Genomic DNA, 19,876 nt, shown 5'->3' on the forward strand with positions numbered 1-19,876 from the left:
ACATGTTACATGTGGTATATTGGCCAATAACACCACAAATACAGTAGGTAGGAGCAAAGCTATATTGGGCTACATAAATGACGACAGGAGGTAAAGAGGTAATCATAATAATGCATTACTGTGCTTGTAACAATATATATAATGTGTATAATACTAAAAGGGTGGAGGGATAGAGCTTTATAGAAGTAATGTTTCTATATATCACTAACGTTAAGCTAGTAAAAAATCAGAAGCTGATTCTGATAAGTTATGGTTTATTTGATAATATCTTGAGTAACCACTGAAAAGAATTTTAATAAGTGGAAAAATGGTTTAAAAAATTAAAATGATACATTAGAAAATATTCACTGAATGGACTCAATATGGCAGAATAGGAAGATTCTGAACTCACTTCTTCCATTGGACATACCAAGTATAGAACTACATGTGGATCAGCTCCCCTCTGTAAAAGACTTAAAAACTAGCTGAACAGCTCCTCCACAAAAAAGGATAAAAGGACCATGTGAAGACTAATAGGAGGGGCAGAGATGTGACTTCACAAAAACTCAGCCCCATCATGGTGGCCCACAGTTGGGAAGGATCTCAGAAACAGAGAGCTTCTCCATGAGGAGTGAGAGGTTTGTGTCCCACATCAGGTATACTAATTCTTGGAGCCTGCACCAGAAAAATGTCCTCAAAATGTCTGGCTTTGGAAACCAACAGGGCTTACATCCAGGACACAGCCACAAGGCTGTGGGGAATGGAAAGTCTGCTATTAAGGGGCTAATGTTCAAATCCCTTATCCCGGGACCCAGTACAAAAGCAGCAGTTTGAAAAACGTCTAGAACCTGAGTAAAAGAGATTCATTAGCTACTCTTAGAGCATCCCCTAGAGGCAGAGGGGTCTGTTGGGTCTTTGTCTAGGGATGAAGATGCCAGTGGGCACCATTTCTGGGCTCATTCCACCTTGCTAACACACTGGTGGGTTCCATTTTTGAACTCCTCTCTTGCTAGGGCCTGCAGGCTTACCCAGGCTCTGGGCTCTCCATTGAGCCTGCGCAGTTATTGGGTACACACAGTTAACACAGGGGAGGCCCCTTGTGCACCTGTCTCTGGTGGCTAGTGGAGTCTCATTGCTGGGCCCCATGGTACTGAACCAATCAGAAAGGCAGTTCTCGGCAAACTACTACACCAGGGTATGGCACAGAGCACAGACTAAGAGACAGCCCCAGTCTACCTGTGAAAAAACCTGTTTGCTTATTCTAGAGCTTCAGCCTGAGGGGCAGGCTTCAGGTCCACCACACATCTAGTGGTTACAGAGGACCTCTCAGGGAGAGTACACTAGAGGGCACTGTCTTTGTGCTCTCTGGTGGCTGTGCAGCAGCTCACCAGAAGTTCCCCAAAAGGAGCTTATACACTTGTCTGGAACCTCAACGTCTGCAACTGTCGCAAGGACACTTTCAAATACGCTGGTCTGGAGACCAGCAGGGATTATGACTGTAGTCTCAGGACCGTATAAACATGCATACTTTTAAAAGCTGATGCCTGAGAATTTGACTTCCACTGAGCCTGAAACTCATTGCTAACTGAGATCCCTCCCTTTGGAACACTGACAGAGTTTGACACAACATTGACAACTGGGACCTATCAAGAATAAATCAACCCTGGCCGGTGTGGCTCAGTTGGTTGGAGTATCATCCTGTAAACCAGAAGATCACCAGTTTCATGTCCAGTCAGAGCACATGCCTAGGTTATGGCTTAGGTCCGTGGTCGGGGCATGTACGAGAGGCATCTGATCGATGTTTCTTTCTCACATTGATGTTTCTGTCTCTTTTTCCTTCCCTTTCCTCTCTCTAAAATCAATAAGCATATCCTTGGGATAAGCATAAAAATATTAAAAAGAAGAACAAAAAATCAGGCTGCTTAGACAATCAGAAACATCCCAGAGATAATCTAGAGTTAGGGCAAGGTTAAACAAGTCCACTCCTTAAAGACTGGGAGAGGTAGCTATCTCACCTAATACATAGCTACAGATATAGACAAGCATTATGAGGAAACAAAGGAATGTGTTCCAAGCAAAACAACAAGCAAGATAAAGTCCAAAGGGTGGGGCAGGGGCGGGAACCTTCATTGAAATAGAGATAAGTTATTTACCTGGTAAAGAGTTCAAAGTATTGGTCATAAAGATGCTCACTGAACTTGGGGAAAATGGATGAACAAAGAGTGAAAATTTCAACAAAGAGATAAAATATAAGAAATTACCAGATAGAAGTCTCAGAGTTGAAGAATATAACAACTGGAGATGGACTGCATTCAAGATGAAGCAAAAGAGCAGATCAGTGACCTGGAATACGGGGCAATGGAACTCACCCAAACAGAGCAGCAAAAAGAAAAAATGTTAAAAAGCTAAAATAGCTTAAGAACAACATTAAACAAAGCAATATTTTCATTATGGAAAGGGACAGAAAATTGATTTGAAGAAGTAATGGCTGAAAATTTCCCTAACGTAGAGAAGCAAGCATACATCTAGGTTTAGGAAGCACAGAGATTTCCAAATAAGGTGAACCCAAGGAGATCCACATCAAGACAGATTATAATTAAAATGTCAAAAGCTAAAAACTCGTAAAAGATTTCTCTTAAAATGTTAAGAGGAAAACAACTTACTACACTCAAAGGAACCCCCATAAGACAATAAGCTGGTTTTTCATCAGAAACTGCAGGCCAGCAGGGAGGATTATGATTTATCAAAGTGCTGAAAGGAAAAGCTTACAATCAGTAGTCTACCCAGCAAGGTTATCATTCAGAATTGAAGGAGAGGTAGAGTTTTCCAGATAAGTAAGAGCTAAAGGAGTTCGTCACCACTAAACTGGCCTCATAGGAAATGTTAAAAGGACTGCTTTAAGCAAAAAAGGTACAAATTAGTAAGAAAACAAAAAGTTCACTTGTAAAGCAAGTAAATAGTAAAGGTAATGCATTTGCTACCTATAAAACTACTGTGAAAGCTAAAAGGAGTACAGTCATGTACTACTGAATGACAGGAGTAAGTTCTGAGAAATGGGTCATCAGGCAATTTCATCATTATGCAAATTAGAATGTACTTGTACAAAACTAGTGGTATATAGCCTGCTGCTGTAATTGTGCTATACTTCTATATGACTGGCAGTGCACTAGGTTTGTTCATACCAGCATCACCGCAAACGTGAGTAATGCGGTGTGCCATGACGTTAGGGTGGCTACAGTGTCACTAAGCAATAGGAATGTTTTCATCTCCATTATAATGTTATGAAATTATCATAAATGGGGTCTATTATTGACAGAAATGTCATTATGTGGCATGTGACTATAAAAATTAATTGTAACTGCAATAATTTAAGATACCCACAAAATCAAAAGATGTAAAATATGACATGTAAAACATTGGTGGGAGTAAAAAGTAGTTTTTAGAATGCATTCAAACTTAAATTGCTATCAACTTAAAAAAATATATATATAGGCTCTGATGTGTAGTTACCTCATGGCAACTATAAAGCAAAAAGATTGTCAACATAGCACTGAAGAAAGTCATCAAATCACAAGGGAAGATAATAAAAGAAGAAAGGAACAGAGGAACTACAAAAACAGCCAGACAAATAAGTAACATAGTTTTAGTTAGTACATGCTTGTCAATAATTACTTAAATATAAATGCAAAAGACTTTGAATAACTGAATAGATTTTTTTTAAAAAAATCACACACAAGACCTATCTATACGTTGACTATAAGAGACTCACATCAGATCTAAGAATACACACAGGCTAAAGTGAAGAGATGGAAAAAGATATTCCAAGCAAATGGAAATGAAAAGGTAGTAGGTATAGGTATACTTATATTAACAAAATAGACTTTAAAACAGACTGTAATAAAAGACAAAAAAGGGAATTACATAATGATAAAGGAGTCACTCCCACAAAATACAACATTTGTAAACATTCATGCTCCCAACATAGGTGCACCTAGATACACGAAGCAAATACTAACAGACCCCAAGGGAGAAACAAACTACAGTACAAAGATAGTAGGGGACTTGAATATACAACTTACAATAATGGATAGATCCATCTAGAAAGAAAATCAGTAAGGACATTTTGGCCTTAAATTACATATTAGACCATGCTGACTTAGTAGATGTATATAGAACATTGTATCAAAAAGAACATGGAACATTCTCTAGGATAGACCACATATTAGGCCACAAAACAAGTCCTAATAAATTTAAGAAGATTGAAATATCAAGCATCTTTTCTGACCTCAATAATATGAAAGTAGAAATTGGTTACAAGAAGAAAACTAAAAATCACAAATATGTGGAAATTGAACAAAATATTCCTGAATAACCAATGGATCAGCCAAGAAATCAAAGGGGAAATAGAATATCTTGAGACAAATGAAAATAGAAGCATACCATTCCAAGATCTTTAGGATGCAGCAAAAGCCATTTTAAGAGGAAAGTTTTTGGCAGTACAGGCCTACTTCAAGAAACATGAAAAATCTCAAATGAACAATCTAGTTGTATGCCTAAAGGAATGAACTATTCAAAAGAAGTACCGATGAAACCCAAAGTTAGTAGAAGGAAGGAAATAATAAAGAACAGCGAAAATAAACAAACTTGAGATTAGAAAAACAGTAGGGGAAAAAAACAATGAAATTAGGACTATTTCTTTGAAAAGATAAACAAAATCGCCAAACCTTAGCTAGAATTACTGAGAAAAAAATGGCTCAAATAAAATCAGATATGACATTTCAACTGATACTACAGAAATACAAAGAATTATGAGACTACTATGAACAATTATATGCCAACAAAAGGAACAATCTAGAAGAAATGGATCGATTCCTAGTAATATACCATTTTTTAAGACTGAATCGTGACAAAATAGAAAATTTGAATAATAACCATAATAGTAAATAGATTGAATCAATAATCAAAACAGTTCCAACAAAGTCCAGAACCAGATGCATTCACTGGTGGAATTCTACCAAATATTCAAAGAAGGTTTAATGTGCCTATCCTTCTAACACTCTTTCAAAAATTGAAGAGGAGGAATGCTTCTTGACTCAACAAGTTTGGTATTACCCTGATACCAAAACTAAACAGGGATACCACAAAAAAAAAAAAGAAAGAAAGAAAGAGAATTAGGTCAATATCCCTGATGGACATTGATGCAAGAATCCTCAAGAACATATTAGCAAGCTGAATTAAGTAGTATTAAAAGGATCATACACATGACCAAAGGGGATTGATTCCTGGAAAGAAATAATGGTTCAGCATCCACAAATCAATATGAGACATCACATAGAAAAGTCATGATCATCCAGTAGATGCAGAAAAAGCATTTGATACAAAGTTGAGCATTCATTTATGATAGTCTAAAGAAAGTGGCTGTAGAGGGAACCTACCTCAACATAATAAAGGCCACATATGAAAAACCCACAGGTAACATCATACTCAGTGGTGAAAAGCTGAAAGATTTTCCTCTAAGATCAAGAATAAAACCAGAATACCTACTACTTTTATTCAACACAGTATTGGGAAGTCCTACCTACAGCAGTTAGGCAAAAAATGAAAAAGAAATAAAAAGCATCCAAATTGGAAAGGAAGTGGTGCAACTGTCACCATTTGCAGTTGGTGTGATACTATATATAGAAAACTCTAAAAACTCTACCAGCAAACTCTTAAAACTAATAAATGACTTTAGTCAGGTTGCAGGATACAAATGTCAGTATACAGAAATCAGTTGTGTTTCTGTATGAGCTGTCAGAAAGAGAAATTAAGAAAATCCATGGAATGGGATAAAATATCTAGGAATAAATTTAACCAAGGAGATGAAAGACATGTACACAGAAAACTAGAACACACTGATGAAAGAAATTGAAGACACAAATAAATGGAAAGATATCCAAGAGTCATTGATTGTGATAATTCCATTAACATGTCCATACTACCCAGAGCACTTTACAGATTCAGTGAAATCTTTATGAAAACTCCAACGGCATTTTTCACAGAACTAGAACAAATAAACCGAAAATTTGTGTAGACATACAAAAGACCAAATAGCCAAAGCAAGCTTGAAAAACAACAAAGTTGAAGGTACCATGTTCCCTGATTTTACACTATACTACAAAGCCATGGTATCGAAACAGCATGGTACTTGCACTAAAACAGACGCATAGACCGATGGAACAGAGGACAGAAATACACTTAATGCATATGTGGTAAATTACGACAAAGGTATACAATGGGCAAAGGACAATGTTTTGATAAATGGTGCTGGGAAAACTGGACAGATACACGCAAAAAAATTAACCTAGACCACTATCTTATACCATACACAAAAATTTACGGAAAATTGATGAAGGACTTGACTGTAAGACCTAAAGCCGTAAAACTCCTAAAAGAAGACATACATAGTAAGCTCTTTGACATTGGTCTAGGTGTTAAGTTTGGAGATATGACTCCAAAAGCAAAGGCAACAAAGAAAAATTAACTAATGGGACTACAGTCTTCTGCATAGCAAAGTAAGCTATCAAAAAGGGGGGGGGGGGAGGCAGCCTGAATGTTGGAAAATCTTATATCCAATAAAAGTTTAATATCTAAAATATTTAAAGAACTCAAAAACGAACGTACTCCTAAAGAACCAATGTGTCAAAGAGGAAATTAGAAAACATCCAGAGGTGATTGCAAATGAATTTATAATATATTAAAACATATGGTGTCCAAACTTAGCAGCACTTAGATGGAAATTTATAGCTGTAAATACCTGTATTTGAGAAGGAAGACCTCAAATTAATTATCAACCTTCATCCTTAAGACACTGTAGGAAAGAAAGCAATCTAAACCTGCAGCAAGCAGAAGGAAGGGAATGTTATAATGGAACACTGACGCGTCAAAAATAAAATTAGGATACAGTTCCATTCATAATAGTATCAAAAGTAATTACGTAGTAATAAATTTAACAAAGGAAGTTTATACTCTGAACACTATGAAATATTGTTTAAAGGAATTAAGGACAGTCTCAAGTAATAGAAAAACATCCCTTGTTTGTAAATTGGAAGACTCAGCGTTGCAAAGTGGCATTTCTCCCCAATCTAATGTACAAATTGAGCACAATCCCTATCAAAATCCCCACTGACTTTTTTGGGAAGACAGAATAAATTCTTTATTTTTTCCCTCTATTTTAAAAACTAGTTTTCAAAATAAGTACTTGGTTCAGTAGCATCTTTTTTATTCTTTAAAAAAATTTATTTTTTTAATTACAGTTTACATTTAATAGTTTATATTAGTTTCAGGTGTACAGCATAGTGGTTAAACAATTAAATATATACTTTACAAAGTGTTCCCCCTGAAATTTCCAGTGCCCATCTGACACCATACATAGTTACTGCAATATCAACTATGTTCCCCATGCTGTACTTTACACCCCCATGACTGTTTCGTGACTGCCAATCTGTACTTCTCAGTCCCTTCACGTTTTTTCACCCATCCCCCAACACCCTTCCCCTCTGGCAGGTAGCATCTTTAAAGGTGACAAATTAGTTTTGTCTTTGTTTCTAGTGTCATGTGAACTCATGACTTTAAGTATATTTCATGTGTTGCAGTTTATTGTTTGTTCCATTTTGGCCATTCAGAACCTCCTTAAATTGACTTGAGTTTCAATACATCCCTAATCATTGATGGCCTTGCTCTCTGCTAAGCTGTTGGAGGTGGGCATTTAATGGCTCAGAAGTGTACTCAGCCTTTTTCCACAGGAGCCATGGTTCCTTTTAGTGGGAAATGGAGTTTGAAAGCCAGTCTGGATGCTAGGATATTTATTGCTGAAGATTAACTACATTATGAGTTCATTCTGATGCTTTTAGTTCAAATTCAAGACTGTAAGTTTAAATTGCAACTTTTTCTTCTCCTTTTAACCAAAAGTAATGAGCAGGTATAGGCATTTTAGATGACCAAACCAGGTAAAAATTTCATGGCATATATTTATCCATTCACATATTTCATTGACTCTTGTGTGTGTATTATGCTCAGTATTGGACAGGATCAAAAGAGAAATTAGGCACCATAAAATGTTTCACTGAATCCTTTCACTCTGCCTGCTCCAAACTTCTCACAATTTACATTTCTTCTGTTCCTCTTCCACACATTCTTCAGATGTCTTCAGTTCTCATTTTGAATAGTGAAATTTATCAGTGATTTACATAAAATGCCTATTTAGGTCCAGCTCTGGCCTCTTCCCTGAACTCTAGACCAGAATGGGCAACTTTCAGATTCAGCATGCCTAAAACAAAATACTTCTTTTCATTCATCATTAATCCCTACCAAAACCAGTTCTTCCTTTCATTTTCCATCTTGTTTGGTGAAAACACCGTCTACTCGGTCATCTGTGTTGGACACCCAAGGTCAGATTCTTCTCTCCTAGTTACGCCTCACCCCATCCCATCTCACAGCCAGGTCGCAATGGTTTTAACTCTTCGGTATTCTCAGATTTTTTTTAAATCCCCACCCAAGGACATTTTATTTCCCCATTGCTTTTAGAGAGAGACACACAGAGAGAAATATCAATTGGTTGCCTCCCGTTATATCCAGACTGGGGATTGTATGTGCCCAAAACAGGGATTAGACTAGCAGCCTAGGTATGTATCCTGACTGGGATTGAGCCCACAACCTTCGGGCTTTGGGACAACACTCCACTTAACTGAACCACACCACCCAGGGCTCTCAGGTATATTTCATTCTGCCTTTTCAACTCAAAATTATCCTCACTGCCACCAACTTGGTTCCATTTTATCATATACTATTGTACTAGCCACCCTTAAGTCTACTCTCAATGTTGTCACCAGGATGATTTTTTAAACATGTACATATAACTATACTACTCCCCAATGGCTACCCATACCTATTGACCTAGGTCCTTAGCATTGCATAAACATAACTGGCCATGGACAAAGTAATATTCTGAGTCTCAATTGCCTCTGTAAAATCAGAATATTATCATCTTACCTCATGTAAGATAATATCTAAAGCTTCTAGCATTACATCTGCTGGAGAGTGGACAGTTAGCCAGTACAAACAATATTTTCATGTGTATATATCTCTTACAGTTATTTTAAACTCTGTGTTCCTCCCCTAGACCTTCTTCTCTGTCCTTGATTAGTTTTAATTAGAATATAGGGTAAGAATGAAATTATCTCAATTTAGTTTCAGCTTAATTAAAATCTTGCATCATTTGTAAAGTTAACATCCAGTTTTGAGATGTGGTTGGGTATTTAAGCCTGCAGATTCTTTTAATAAACATCACTTTTTCCCATCCAAATTACTTTTAAGGTTAGCAGTCTCTCATTACTTTTCTTAATACCATCTTAGGCAGCCACCTTACTGTATATGCTGACTACTAGTATTTTGCATTAGGCATGCTGAATTATCAGATCCTCTGATAATCCTTATGAGCTAATCTTCATAGCAAAATATACATATTCACAGTGTGCTCTTGTCATATAAGAAATAGAGTAGATATTTTGAAATTTGATCTCCATTTCATTTTTATTCACATTTTTTGTAATAATAGTAGCTAACATTTATTGAATGCTTACTTGATGCCAGGAATTATGCTGTAATATTTTAATCCTCTTGCCTAAGATTTAATGCCTGGTTGGTAAATGGAAGAGTCGGAATTCAAAATGTAAGATTTGTGTAACTGAAATCATTCCCTTTTAACAACTAGACTATATACCTTATTTGGCAAAAAGTTTTCAACCCAACTACAGAAAAAGTCACAGGATTTTTTTCTCCTTAAAGTCTGTATTGTTTAGCAGCGACCACTTTGATAAGCACATGTACTATTCCATAAATAATTCGGAATCAGAGGGTTGGGAAGGTAACTATTTCTGAATTACCTACTAGTTCAAATTACAAACTATTACACAAGGAGACCTTTATTAATGGTGCATAAATTCTACATTAGTAATTGGAATTAAGTAATATTTATCTTTACTCAAGAATTTTAAATGGCCAAATATATAACTTTATACATGTATATACACATATACATGCTCATCTACACAGAAAGGTGTGAGGTGTTTAACAGAATTATCTAATTTATGAAAAGTTTAGGTTACACTTTCTGGCTTCTGAATGATCCATATTACATTTGACTTTTTCAAATAATGTAATTCATCCCAAGTTTTGCCACAATGTATGATATTGTAGTATTTCCAAATTATATTTCTCCGTGTAATTTTTTAATATAGAATATATTATAATGAAACTGAGTTTCCATAGCTATGTGTTGGGAAACTCACATAATAAACACATGGCATATGAGGCATTTTTCAGTCTGACTTCATCTTTCTCTTATTTCATACCTCTGGCTATATCAGACTTTGTACCATGTATGCATAATTGTATCGAACAAGTTCGAGTTATGGGAGGTACTCAGAATCCTTTTTTTTTTTTTATCTTCCACTTCAGTGTCTGTTCCACTATCCATTTTAATTTATTCTGCAGGGTTAATTTTCCCTTCAGTTCCTTGAAAGGCAAGTCAGTAACTTTGCTAGTCACTCTCAGGAAGCAGTTATTTTCCAGAACTTAATTCAGAGTTAAAGGTTTCTCTCCTTACCTACCTCAGGCCTTCTGCAGGCCTGCAGTGAAAGGTGAGGGTTTTTTGGCTTCCTTTTGCTTTCTGTCTTTTCTCCTCTTTGTGCTTTTACTATTCTTCATTTTTTTCCCCTCTCTAAAGATTTTATTTATTTACTGTTAGAGTGGGGAAGGGAGAGAAACATCAGTGTGCCTCTTGCATGCCCCAAACCAGGGACCTGACCAGGAATCAAACCAGCAACCTTTAAGCTTGCGAGATGATTCCCAGCCCACTGAGCCACACAGTGAAGGCCCCTTTTCATTTTCTGACTGTAGTTTCTGGCCCTTCCAGGATTGGTAGAGGCAAGAGTTGAATAAGAAATTAAGGTCTTTAATAGTAATAGCAGCTGCAACCAATGTTTTTATAACATTAAGTCCTGACTGGTGTGGCTCAGTGAATTGAGCACCAACCTGCAATCCAAAAGGTCACCACTTCAACTCCAGTCAGGACACAGGCCTGGGTCGCAGGCCAGGTCCTCAATTGGGGGCATGCGAGGTGGTGGATCAGTGTTCCTCATACATATCCATAGTTCTCTCCCTCCCTTCCTCTCTCTCTAAAAATAAGTAAATAAAACCTTTATATGGTATTTATTTTGTGCTTGGTACTATTATAAGCACTATATATGTATTAAGCCAGTTATCATTCAGACCTGAGATAGGTTCTCTTGTCCCTCTTTTACTGCTGCAGAAATTAAGGTACAATTAGTGACTTGCCAGGGTCGCACATACACATGGCAGAACAAGGATGCAAATCCAGCATTCTGGCTCCTGAGTCCTGTTTCTACCATTCCACTGTATTGCTTTTACATGCTGTTGGAAGATGGTAAGCATACTTCCCAGTTTGGTCCAGAGTTCAAATAAGACTCATACCCTTCAGATTTTTTTCAAGTGTGACACATTTTCTAGAGGCCTGAGACAAAGAGTTAACATGCAGCCCCTTACCCGGGCACAGGGGTTGGGGTGGGGGATAGTGTTTGGAACTCCGAACACATCAATCATTCTCCACAAAAATTCTTTTCTAATCTTTAACTACTTGAACCTTGAAAGTAGACGTAATCCCAGGTTGAAAAGTAGTTTTCCACTAACTCCATGCATGGGTGATCTTGCACCTCACTTTATAATATATTATCTGTTGTTTGGGGCCTCCACCCAAACCAAGATTGGAAAGGTTGCACTTTAACACCCTTTTGCATATATTCTCCAGATACACTATTTAATTTCTTGCCCTTAAACACCTTTGTTCATATTGTCCCCAGATTAAGACTGTATCACTGGCTCTGAAGGCATGTTTTCTCCCTGAACCAATGATCCCGATCAAAGCACTCTTGATATTCAGGACTTTTTAAAAAAAAATCCAGTTTACTGGGGTGCAGGAAATAAAGAACTTTATATAGCCTTCTGTTGTCTTCTTCATCTCATTCCTATCAAAGAAAAATCAATAAATGCATTCAGTGATGGCTTGCTTAGAACAATCCTAGCTGTCTAGTGTTTCATTTTGATCACTTGTGGAGCAAGTATATATTTGAGCTGTTAACTCTAATTTATGGTCAAGATAATTATTTTAGTGTCTTTACCTGGCAGTCTTTGCCCAGAGCTTTATGCCTTTTATCCTTTCTATGGTGTCATCAGACAGGAAAGAGGACCCGGTAGATCACTTTGTCTTCCCATATTAGAATATTCAGCTGGAAAGCTTTAGTGGGGGTTTTTTTCTTTTCCCCTTCACAAATATATTTACCTGCATAGAACTTTTGAAGGGATTGTTTGATGTTTGAACTGACTTTGCCCTCTGCATGCTCACATTTAGAATATCTTCATGCCCATTAACAAGTTGCCAATCGGGTATACACAGTGTACAGGGTGCATCATTCACTGACCTCTTGTGTGATCCCTTGATAACCCGAAACTCCCTTCTGCGTCATCACCTGGCAGAGTTCTACTTTCATTAGGCCTGTCCTTGGTGATGCCTCTTCTTCCTTGCACATTGTGAATTAAGTGTTCCATTTTTTGTTTTTGCACAGCACTGCAGCATACCTCTTGTAGTCTTAGGCACTTACGTCTTCTTTATAAGGACTGCAGGCTTATTATTAAGTTTTTATAATGTCAAGAAAATCAGTGTTATGATTTGACTGTCAGAATACCTGATTGAGCCTTACTAATATGTGTGTCCAAAACAGAAAGGTAAAAAGTAAAGGACACTCAGTTATAATCCTGCCATACCTGTACTGTTGTGTGCAGTTATGGTCACTGGTCGTAATGACCTGTCGAGAGTAGGGATTGTTCAGAGCTGAGCAATCTGAATAGCAAGGGCATTAATCAGATTTTAAGGAGCACTTAATGGAACAAGAGATACTTAGTTTAAAGAGGAAAACCTTAGGAAAGACTGGGATGTGATTGCCATCTTCAGTTTTTGAAAGCCTTTTCAAGGGGAAAGAAAGAAAAAGAGAGTGAACACCCATACTCCTCCGAACGAGTCCCTTGAATACAAAGGAAGCTGCTGCACATGCATGCAGCCACTCTAGGCACTTCAGAAGGGTCATGGCTTCCTGCAGGGACCTGTGAGTGTCTGCTGAAGACCTTACATTGTCCTGATCTGTGTGTGCAGGTTCGCACACAGACGGGGTCATAGTTCTCATGTTTTTTTATCACATTTTTCACTGAGTACACACAAATAATTATAGTTATTGAATGTTCACTGTATGTCAGTAATTGTGTGTCCATTTAATACTCAGAACCAAACATTTGTTTCTTCAGGTCCATTAAATACTCATTTTTAACATCATCTTTAATTGGTGGTTGATTTTTGAGGCATTTGATGTCTTATTTATCTAGAAATAATTTACAAAAAGTATTTCCCCAAATTTGCTTTGTTTTGCATTTATTTCAATACCAGCTATTTTATTTTTAAAAATTATTTAGCTTAAGTAAAATAATTACTGTACATGGCTATGCGTTCTGCATTGGGAAAGTGCTGTGGCCTGAGGGTCAGAAGACCCTGATCGGTTTTGGCTGTCCTTTGGTAGTCACTGACCCAAGCGAGCGTTGACTTTCCCGTCTCTGTCAAAGGGCTACTGCCAGCCTCCTCACCTCACATAGAGGGTGTGAAAAAGAGGCCGGGGCGGGGAGGGGGAGGGGGGGAGCACTATAAAAACTGGCGCATTACCAGATTGCTACATTAAAAGTCTTTGAGAATTTGAGTTTTTTATATTCTTAGTAAATCAGTATAAAATCTATTAATAGTAAACCAGGTGTCTTTTTTTCTTTCAAGGAAAATCCAGTCATTTGATTACTAAACATTTTTTTACATAAATTTAATTCCAGAAAGGTTTTATTGTGTTAGTAATCTAAACAACAATAGCCACTTCTATTTGTTGAGGATTTGCAAAGTGCCAAATACTGTGCTAAAGCATTTACTACATACTTTATTTCATTTAGTATTCATAACAGCCACTGAGGAATTGTTGAAGAGAGCATCCAAGCCTATCACATTCTAAAACCTGGACTCTTAACCCCCTATATTTAACCACTTTATGTTCTAGAAGAGGCAGTAAATGGCATTGAAGTTAAATAGGTTCTGGAACCAGGCTACCCAGGTCTGCCACTTAATAACTTCTTTACTTCACAAGGTAATTAACCCTTTTCTGTCACATGGGTTATAATGCTCTGATAGAGCTATAATGACAGTTGAATAAATTATCAAATGTAAAGCAATTAAAACTGTACAGTTCATTAAAACATTAGCTCATATACTTCACTGATTGGACAGTTTGGGGGACAAGTAAAAGGAATTTACAAAACCTTTTTTTTGCACATGAAGATTTCCTGAAGAGTTTTACTTATTAAATTTATTGGAGCAACATTGTTTAATAATATAGAAATTTCAGGTGTACAACGTTATAATTGAACATCTGTATACTCTACCGTGTGCTCCAGTCTCCTTTGTGTCAGTATGTACTTGACCACCCCCTTCCCCTCCACAACCATTCTGTTGTCTGTGTCCATGAGTTTGCTGTTTTCTGTTACATATCCCTCACATGGTGAAATCATACAGTTCTTGTCCTTTTCCATATGATTTATTTCACTTAGCATAGTACTCTCAGGATCCATCTATGTTTTTGCAAATGGCAATATGTCACCTTTATGGCAGATAATAATCCATTGTATATGAGGGGAAGTAAGCTTAAAGGTGTTTATAGGGAAAGTGATGTAATAAATAATAATACACAAATAAATCTCTTATCTTTATAAATAAGTGTTTTTTAACTTTTCAACCAAACACCCAGAAGTGGGGTTGCTATTCTTATTTTTTTAGGAACCTCCCTACTGTTTTCTGTAGTGGCTATACCAATTTACATTCCCACCAGCAGTGTATGAGGATTCCTTTTTTTCCATATTCTCTCCAATACTTGTTACCTCTTGTCTTTTTAATAAAAGCCATCTTCATTGTGGTTTTGATTTGCATTTCCCTACTAATTAGTGATGTTGAACATCTTTTCATATAGCTGTTGGCCATCTTTGTGTCTTCCTTGGAAAAGGAGGTCCTCTGCCCATTTTTTAATCAGTCTTTTTGTTGAGTTGTATAAAATTTTAATATATTTTAGATATTAGTATATTTAGATATTAATATATTTAGATATTTTAGATATTACTCCTTAATCAGAAGTATCATTTACAAATCTCTTCTCTCATTCACTTGGTTGCCTTTTTGTTTGTTGATGCCTCCTTTTGCTGTACAAAAGGAGGCATCACTTCCATGGGACAAATGGAGTCCCATTTGTTTATTTTTGCTTTTTTTCCTTTACCTTTGGAGTCAAGTTCACAAAAACATCTCTTGAGACCAATATCCATAAGCTTAATGGTTATGTTTTCTTCTGTGTATTTTATTGTCAGGTCTTACATTCAGATCTTTTAATCCATTTTTAGTTAATTTTTGTGTGTAGTGTAAAGTCAGAGTCTAGTTTCATTTTTTTTGCACATGGCTGTTCAGTGTTCCCAGCATCATTCATTGAAGAGACTGCTTTCTCCATTGCATATCCTTGGCTTCTTTGTTGAAAATTAGTTGCCCATATATGTGCCATCTGTCAGCTTTTTGATTTAGCACAGTGGCTGTGTGAAAACTATCTAAATCGTCTATTTCGACTACTAAACCATCAATTAATGCTTATTTTATGTATTTTTAGGTCAATTCTGATTCATTTGCATCCTTGAAGAGCATCTGTAGAAGAGGAAGAAAAAGATGGGTGTGAAAACATTTACTCATAGTTCTTCTTCTCACAGCCAGGAAATGCTTGGAAAACTAAATATGCTGCGAAATGATGGACATTTTTGTGATATCACTATTCGTGTCCAGGACAAAATCTTCCGGGCACATAAGGTGGTACTAGCAGCTTGCAGCGATTTTTTTCGCACCAAACTTGTAGGCCAAGCAGAGGATGAGAACAAGAATGTGTTGGATTTGCATCATGTGACAGTAACTGGTTTTATACCTCTTCTAGAATATGCTTACACAGCCACTCTGTCAATTAACACAGAAAATATCATTGATGTTCTAGCTGCAGCCAGCTATATGCAAATGTTTAGTGTTGCTAGCACCTGCTCAGAGTTCATGAAATCAAGCATTTTATGGAATACACCCAACAGCCAACCAGAAAAGGGTCTAGATGCTGGACAAGAAAATAACTCTAACTGCAATTTTACTTCTCGAGATGGAAGCCTTTCACCAGTATCTTCAGAGTGCAGTGTGGTAGAAAGAACCATCCCTGTCTGCCGAGAATCCCGGAGAAAGCGCAAAAGCTACATTGTTATGTCTCCTGAGAGTCCTGTAAAGTGTACCACTCAAACAGGTTCTCCCCAGGTGTTGAATTCTTCAGCTTCCTACTCAGAAAACAGAAATCAAGCAGTTGACTCTTCTTTAGCTTTTCCCTGGACTTTTCCTTTTGGGATTGATCGAAGGATTCAGCCTGATAAGGTTAAGCAGGCAGAAAATACCCGGACTTTAGAACTACCTGGCCCATCTGAGACAGACAGAAGAATGGCCGATTTTGTAACTTGTGAGAGCACAAAAACTACCTTGCCTCTGGGTGCCGAAGAAGATGTCCAGGTCAAAGTAGAAAGGTTAAGTGATGAGGAGGTTCATGAGGAAGTGTCCCAGCCTGTCAGTGCATCTCAGAGTTCACTGAGTGATCAGCAGACAGTGCCAGGAAGTGAACAAGTCCAAGAAGACCTTCTGATTAGTCCGCAGTCTTCGTCTATAGGTACTGTTTTCTGTGTTTTTCATGATGCTGTAGTGGAGTCAGATTAAGCAATTTTTGAGTGCTTACTAGATTAAAGTTTTATGCTGGGTCCTATAGGAAATATTAGGAAGAATAAAACACAACTGGATTTTTTTAGATGCTGTTAATACTGTAAATTTCTTTGTAAGTTATACATTGGGGAAGAAAGAAAATAGTTGAAATTTGATGGGACAAAGGCAGGTAGATAAAGATATATATGAGTGGATTGTAAATTACTTTCAGTGCAAAAAATACCAGTTTAAAAAAATCCAGTTAGTGTTTCATTCTTTATTAAAATATTTATTGAAAACTTAACATGTGCCAAACACTGGGGATACGTGATTAAAAGAAGAAAAAGAAATAGTTGATGCATTGGAGGATTTAGTAGTCTAATTGAGGAAGCAGATGTGTAAATGATTGGTGAGTGCTAGGCTAGAGGCCTGAACAAAGTGTTACGGGTTCCCAAAGGAAAGAACAAGTTAATACTATATTTAAGCTGGATGCTGAGTAGGAGTTGCCCAGGCAAGGGATGGCATTTCTTTGAAAATATATAAAAGCACAGAGGTATGGAACAATAATTGTGTTTGGTAACCAGTGAATTCAGTGCAAAATAATGTGAATAAAACATGGGAGCCTGCAGATATGGAAAATAATAGGAGATACGACAAAATGAGTGTGCGAGACCAGGTTGTGAAGAACTTTGAACCCTGGTCTCAGGTAGGATTGCATTCAACTGCATGTAACAGAATTCTTTCAGGGTAGCTTAAACCAAACAGGATTTTAATTTTTTATCCCATGAAACATTCAGAAATAAGCAGTCCAGGACTGGTACAGTGTCTCTACAGTGTAATCAGTGACATGGGCCTCTGGCATATTTATAATTTACTGGCCTTATTTTGTCAGTTTCACTTGTATGCTTACTGCTTTGTGGTTACAAAATGTTTGCTTGATCTTTAGCCTTATATTCTAGAAAAGAGTAGTGCTGCTTATATCAGGAAAGCACAAACATTCCCAGAAATTCCTTAAAAATTTGTGCCAGATTTTGTCACATGGTTTTTCTAGCTGCAAGGGAATCTGGCAAGATATGTAATTAGTTGGGTGTGAAATTGTCTCAAACAAAAGTAGAGGAAAATAATATCGTATGCAACTAGCAGTGTGTGCTATAGGTAGGCCAAGTAAGCTCAGATTTTATTCTGGTGATAAGGAATCTACTTTAAAGGGAATAAAAGAAATATTTACTGATATTTTAGGAAAATTAACTTGGTGTTGATATTCAGGGAGTTTGGGCCAACCAGTTACCATATGGTTGTCCTTGTATGAGTGAAGATGCTTAGACTAAAACTATAAAGAAAATAGGCATATAGCCTTGGCCAGTGCAGCTCAGTTGGTTAGAGCATTGTCCTGTAGACAAAAAGATTGCAGGTTTGAGCCCTAGTCTGGGTGTATATGAGAAGGTAAGCAATTGATAGTTCCCTCTCACATTGATATCTATATCTGTCTGTGTATTTCTCCTTTCCCCTCTCTCTAGAAAAGCAGTGGAAAAAAATTCTCAGATAAGGATTAAAACAAAGAGAGACTTTGTAAATGTAAAATAAGAATCATTACTTCCTGATGATACCGAATAGGTAGATTGAGGATATAGGAGGGGTTGGAGTACTCTGGATGACTAGGAAATATATTGATAACATACAGGCGTAGGCAAAAGAAATAGGTTTACAATTATGAGTGCACAAAACAGTTTATTTTATTTTTGTATTACTGTGTTGTTTTCTTTTTTAATTATTATTGTTTTTTTAATCCTCACCCAAAGATATGTTTATTGATTTTAGGGAGAAAGAGGAAAGGAGTGAGAGAGAAACATAGATGTTCTGAGAGAGGAACATTGATCAGTTACATCAAACTGACTGTTTTTTGCTGCTAAGTATTGTTAAGTACTAAGGGCACTTAAAAGAAACTTTTCTGGTGATGAAAAATAATTACATCGGCCACCCACTAGTGAGCATTTACCATGTGCCAGCCACTGTTATAAGTTTTTTTAAGATTTTATTTATTCGTTTTTAGAGAGAGGGAGGGAGAAAGAAAGGGAGAGAAGTATCTACGTGGGAGAGATACATCAATCAGTTGCTTCTTGCATGCCCCCAACTGGGGACCTGGCTCACATCCCAGGCATGTGCCCTGACGAGGAATCAACCCTTTGGTTTGCAGGCCAGCACTCAGTCCACTGAGCCACACCAGCCAGGGCCACTGTTCTAAATGTTTTAAGTGCACTACTCATTTTTTAACTAAGGAAGAAAAAAACTAGCCCCCTGATGTTTAGAAGCTGGCCTGACACTGACACGGGGCCCAGTGGTCACAGGTAGGGCCTAGTGTTCTCCTGTTGGACGGAAAACAGTCTCATGGCACACCTGCGCTAGACCAGGTCCTGTGGCCTGAAGTAAAACACATTTATGTGGTGTCGTACAAACTGTTAGAATTAGCACATTGAGCTTTCATTAAAATATCGCAACCAAAGGTTTGCTTGCTATTAATGAACTACACAGCCTCAGCAGCTCAGATTTTTCCAGTTGGTGCAGCACAGCTTATTTGCATATGTTTTAGGACAATGGCAAAGTTCACTGCCTGATGAGAACACTCTAGGTTGTTTGGATCTACCCTCCCACTGAAAACAATATGATTTTGTAAAGTGCTTTAGAAGTGTTTGAAAAGATGGTTCATTTTAGGGGACAGCCTGCCCCAGAGAGGTAAGTAGATGTCAGAACTCTAAAACCAGTTTTTCCCTAAGACTCATGTCAAAACTTAAATGGACTTGGTTGGGTTCATCAACCCAAAAAGTGACAGAAACAAAAGTCAAGACTCAGAAGATGTGACAGTTGTGAATTCTTGGAGTAGTTGCCCTACACATTAAGTAGGGACCCCAAACTTATATACTAGTAGAACTAAACTTGCTCCCCTTCCTCCAGACTCCA

At 37.2% G+C, this 19,876-nt stretch overlaps 1 protein-coding gene across 4 annotated transcripts in view; it reads left to right on the forward strand.

The window, feature by feature from the left end:
* The window catches only part of ZBTB44 (zinc finger and BTB domain containing 44), a 55,525-nt gene that overhangs the window by 16,331 nt on the left and 19,318 nt on the right, over nt 1–19,876 (forward strand). For all 4 annotated transcript variants that reach the window (XM_045860135.1, XM_045860136.1, XM_045860138.1 and 1 more), the window contains exon 2: nt 15,819–16,892. In XM_045860135.1, the coding sequence (XP_045716091.1) occupies nt 15,875–16,892 (1,018 nt within the window). In that variant the 5' untranslated portion in view covers nt 15,819–15,874. The remainder of the gene's footprint in view (nt 1–15,818; nt 16,893–19,876) is intronic.

This window comes from Phyllostomus hastatus, unplaced genomic scaffold (genome assembly GCF_019186645.2).
Source record: "Phyllostomus hastatus isolate PE091 unplaced genomic scaffold, TTU_PhHast_1.1 phas_scaffold_193, whole genome shotgun sequence".
Lineage (NCBI taxonomy): Eukaryota > Metazoa > Chordata > Mammalia > Chiroptera > Phyllostomidae > Phyllostomus > Phyllostomus hastatus.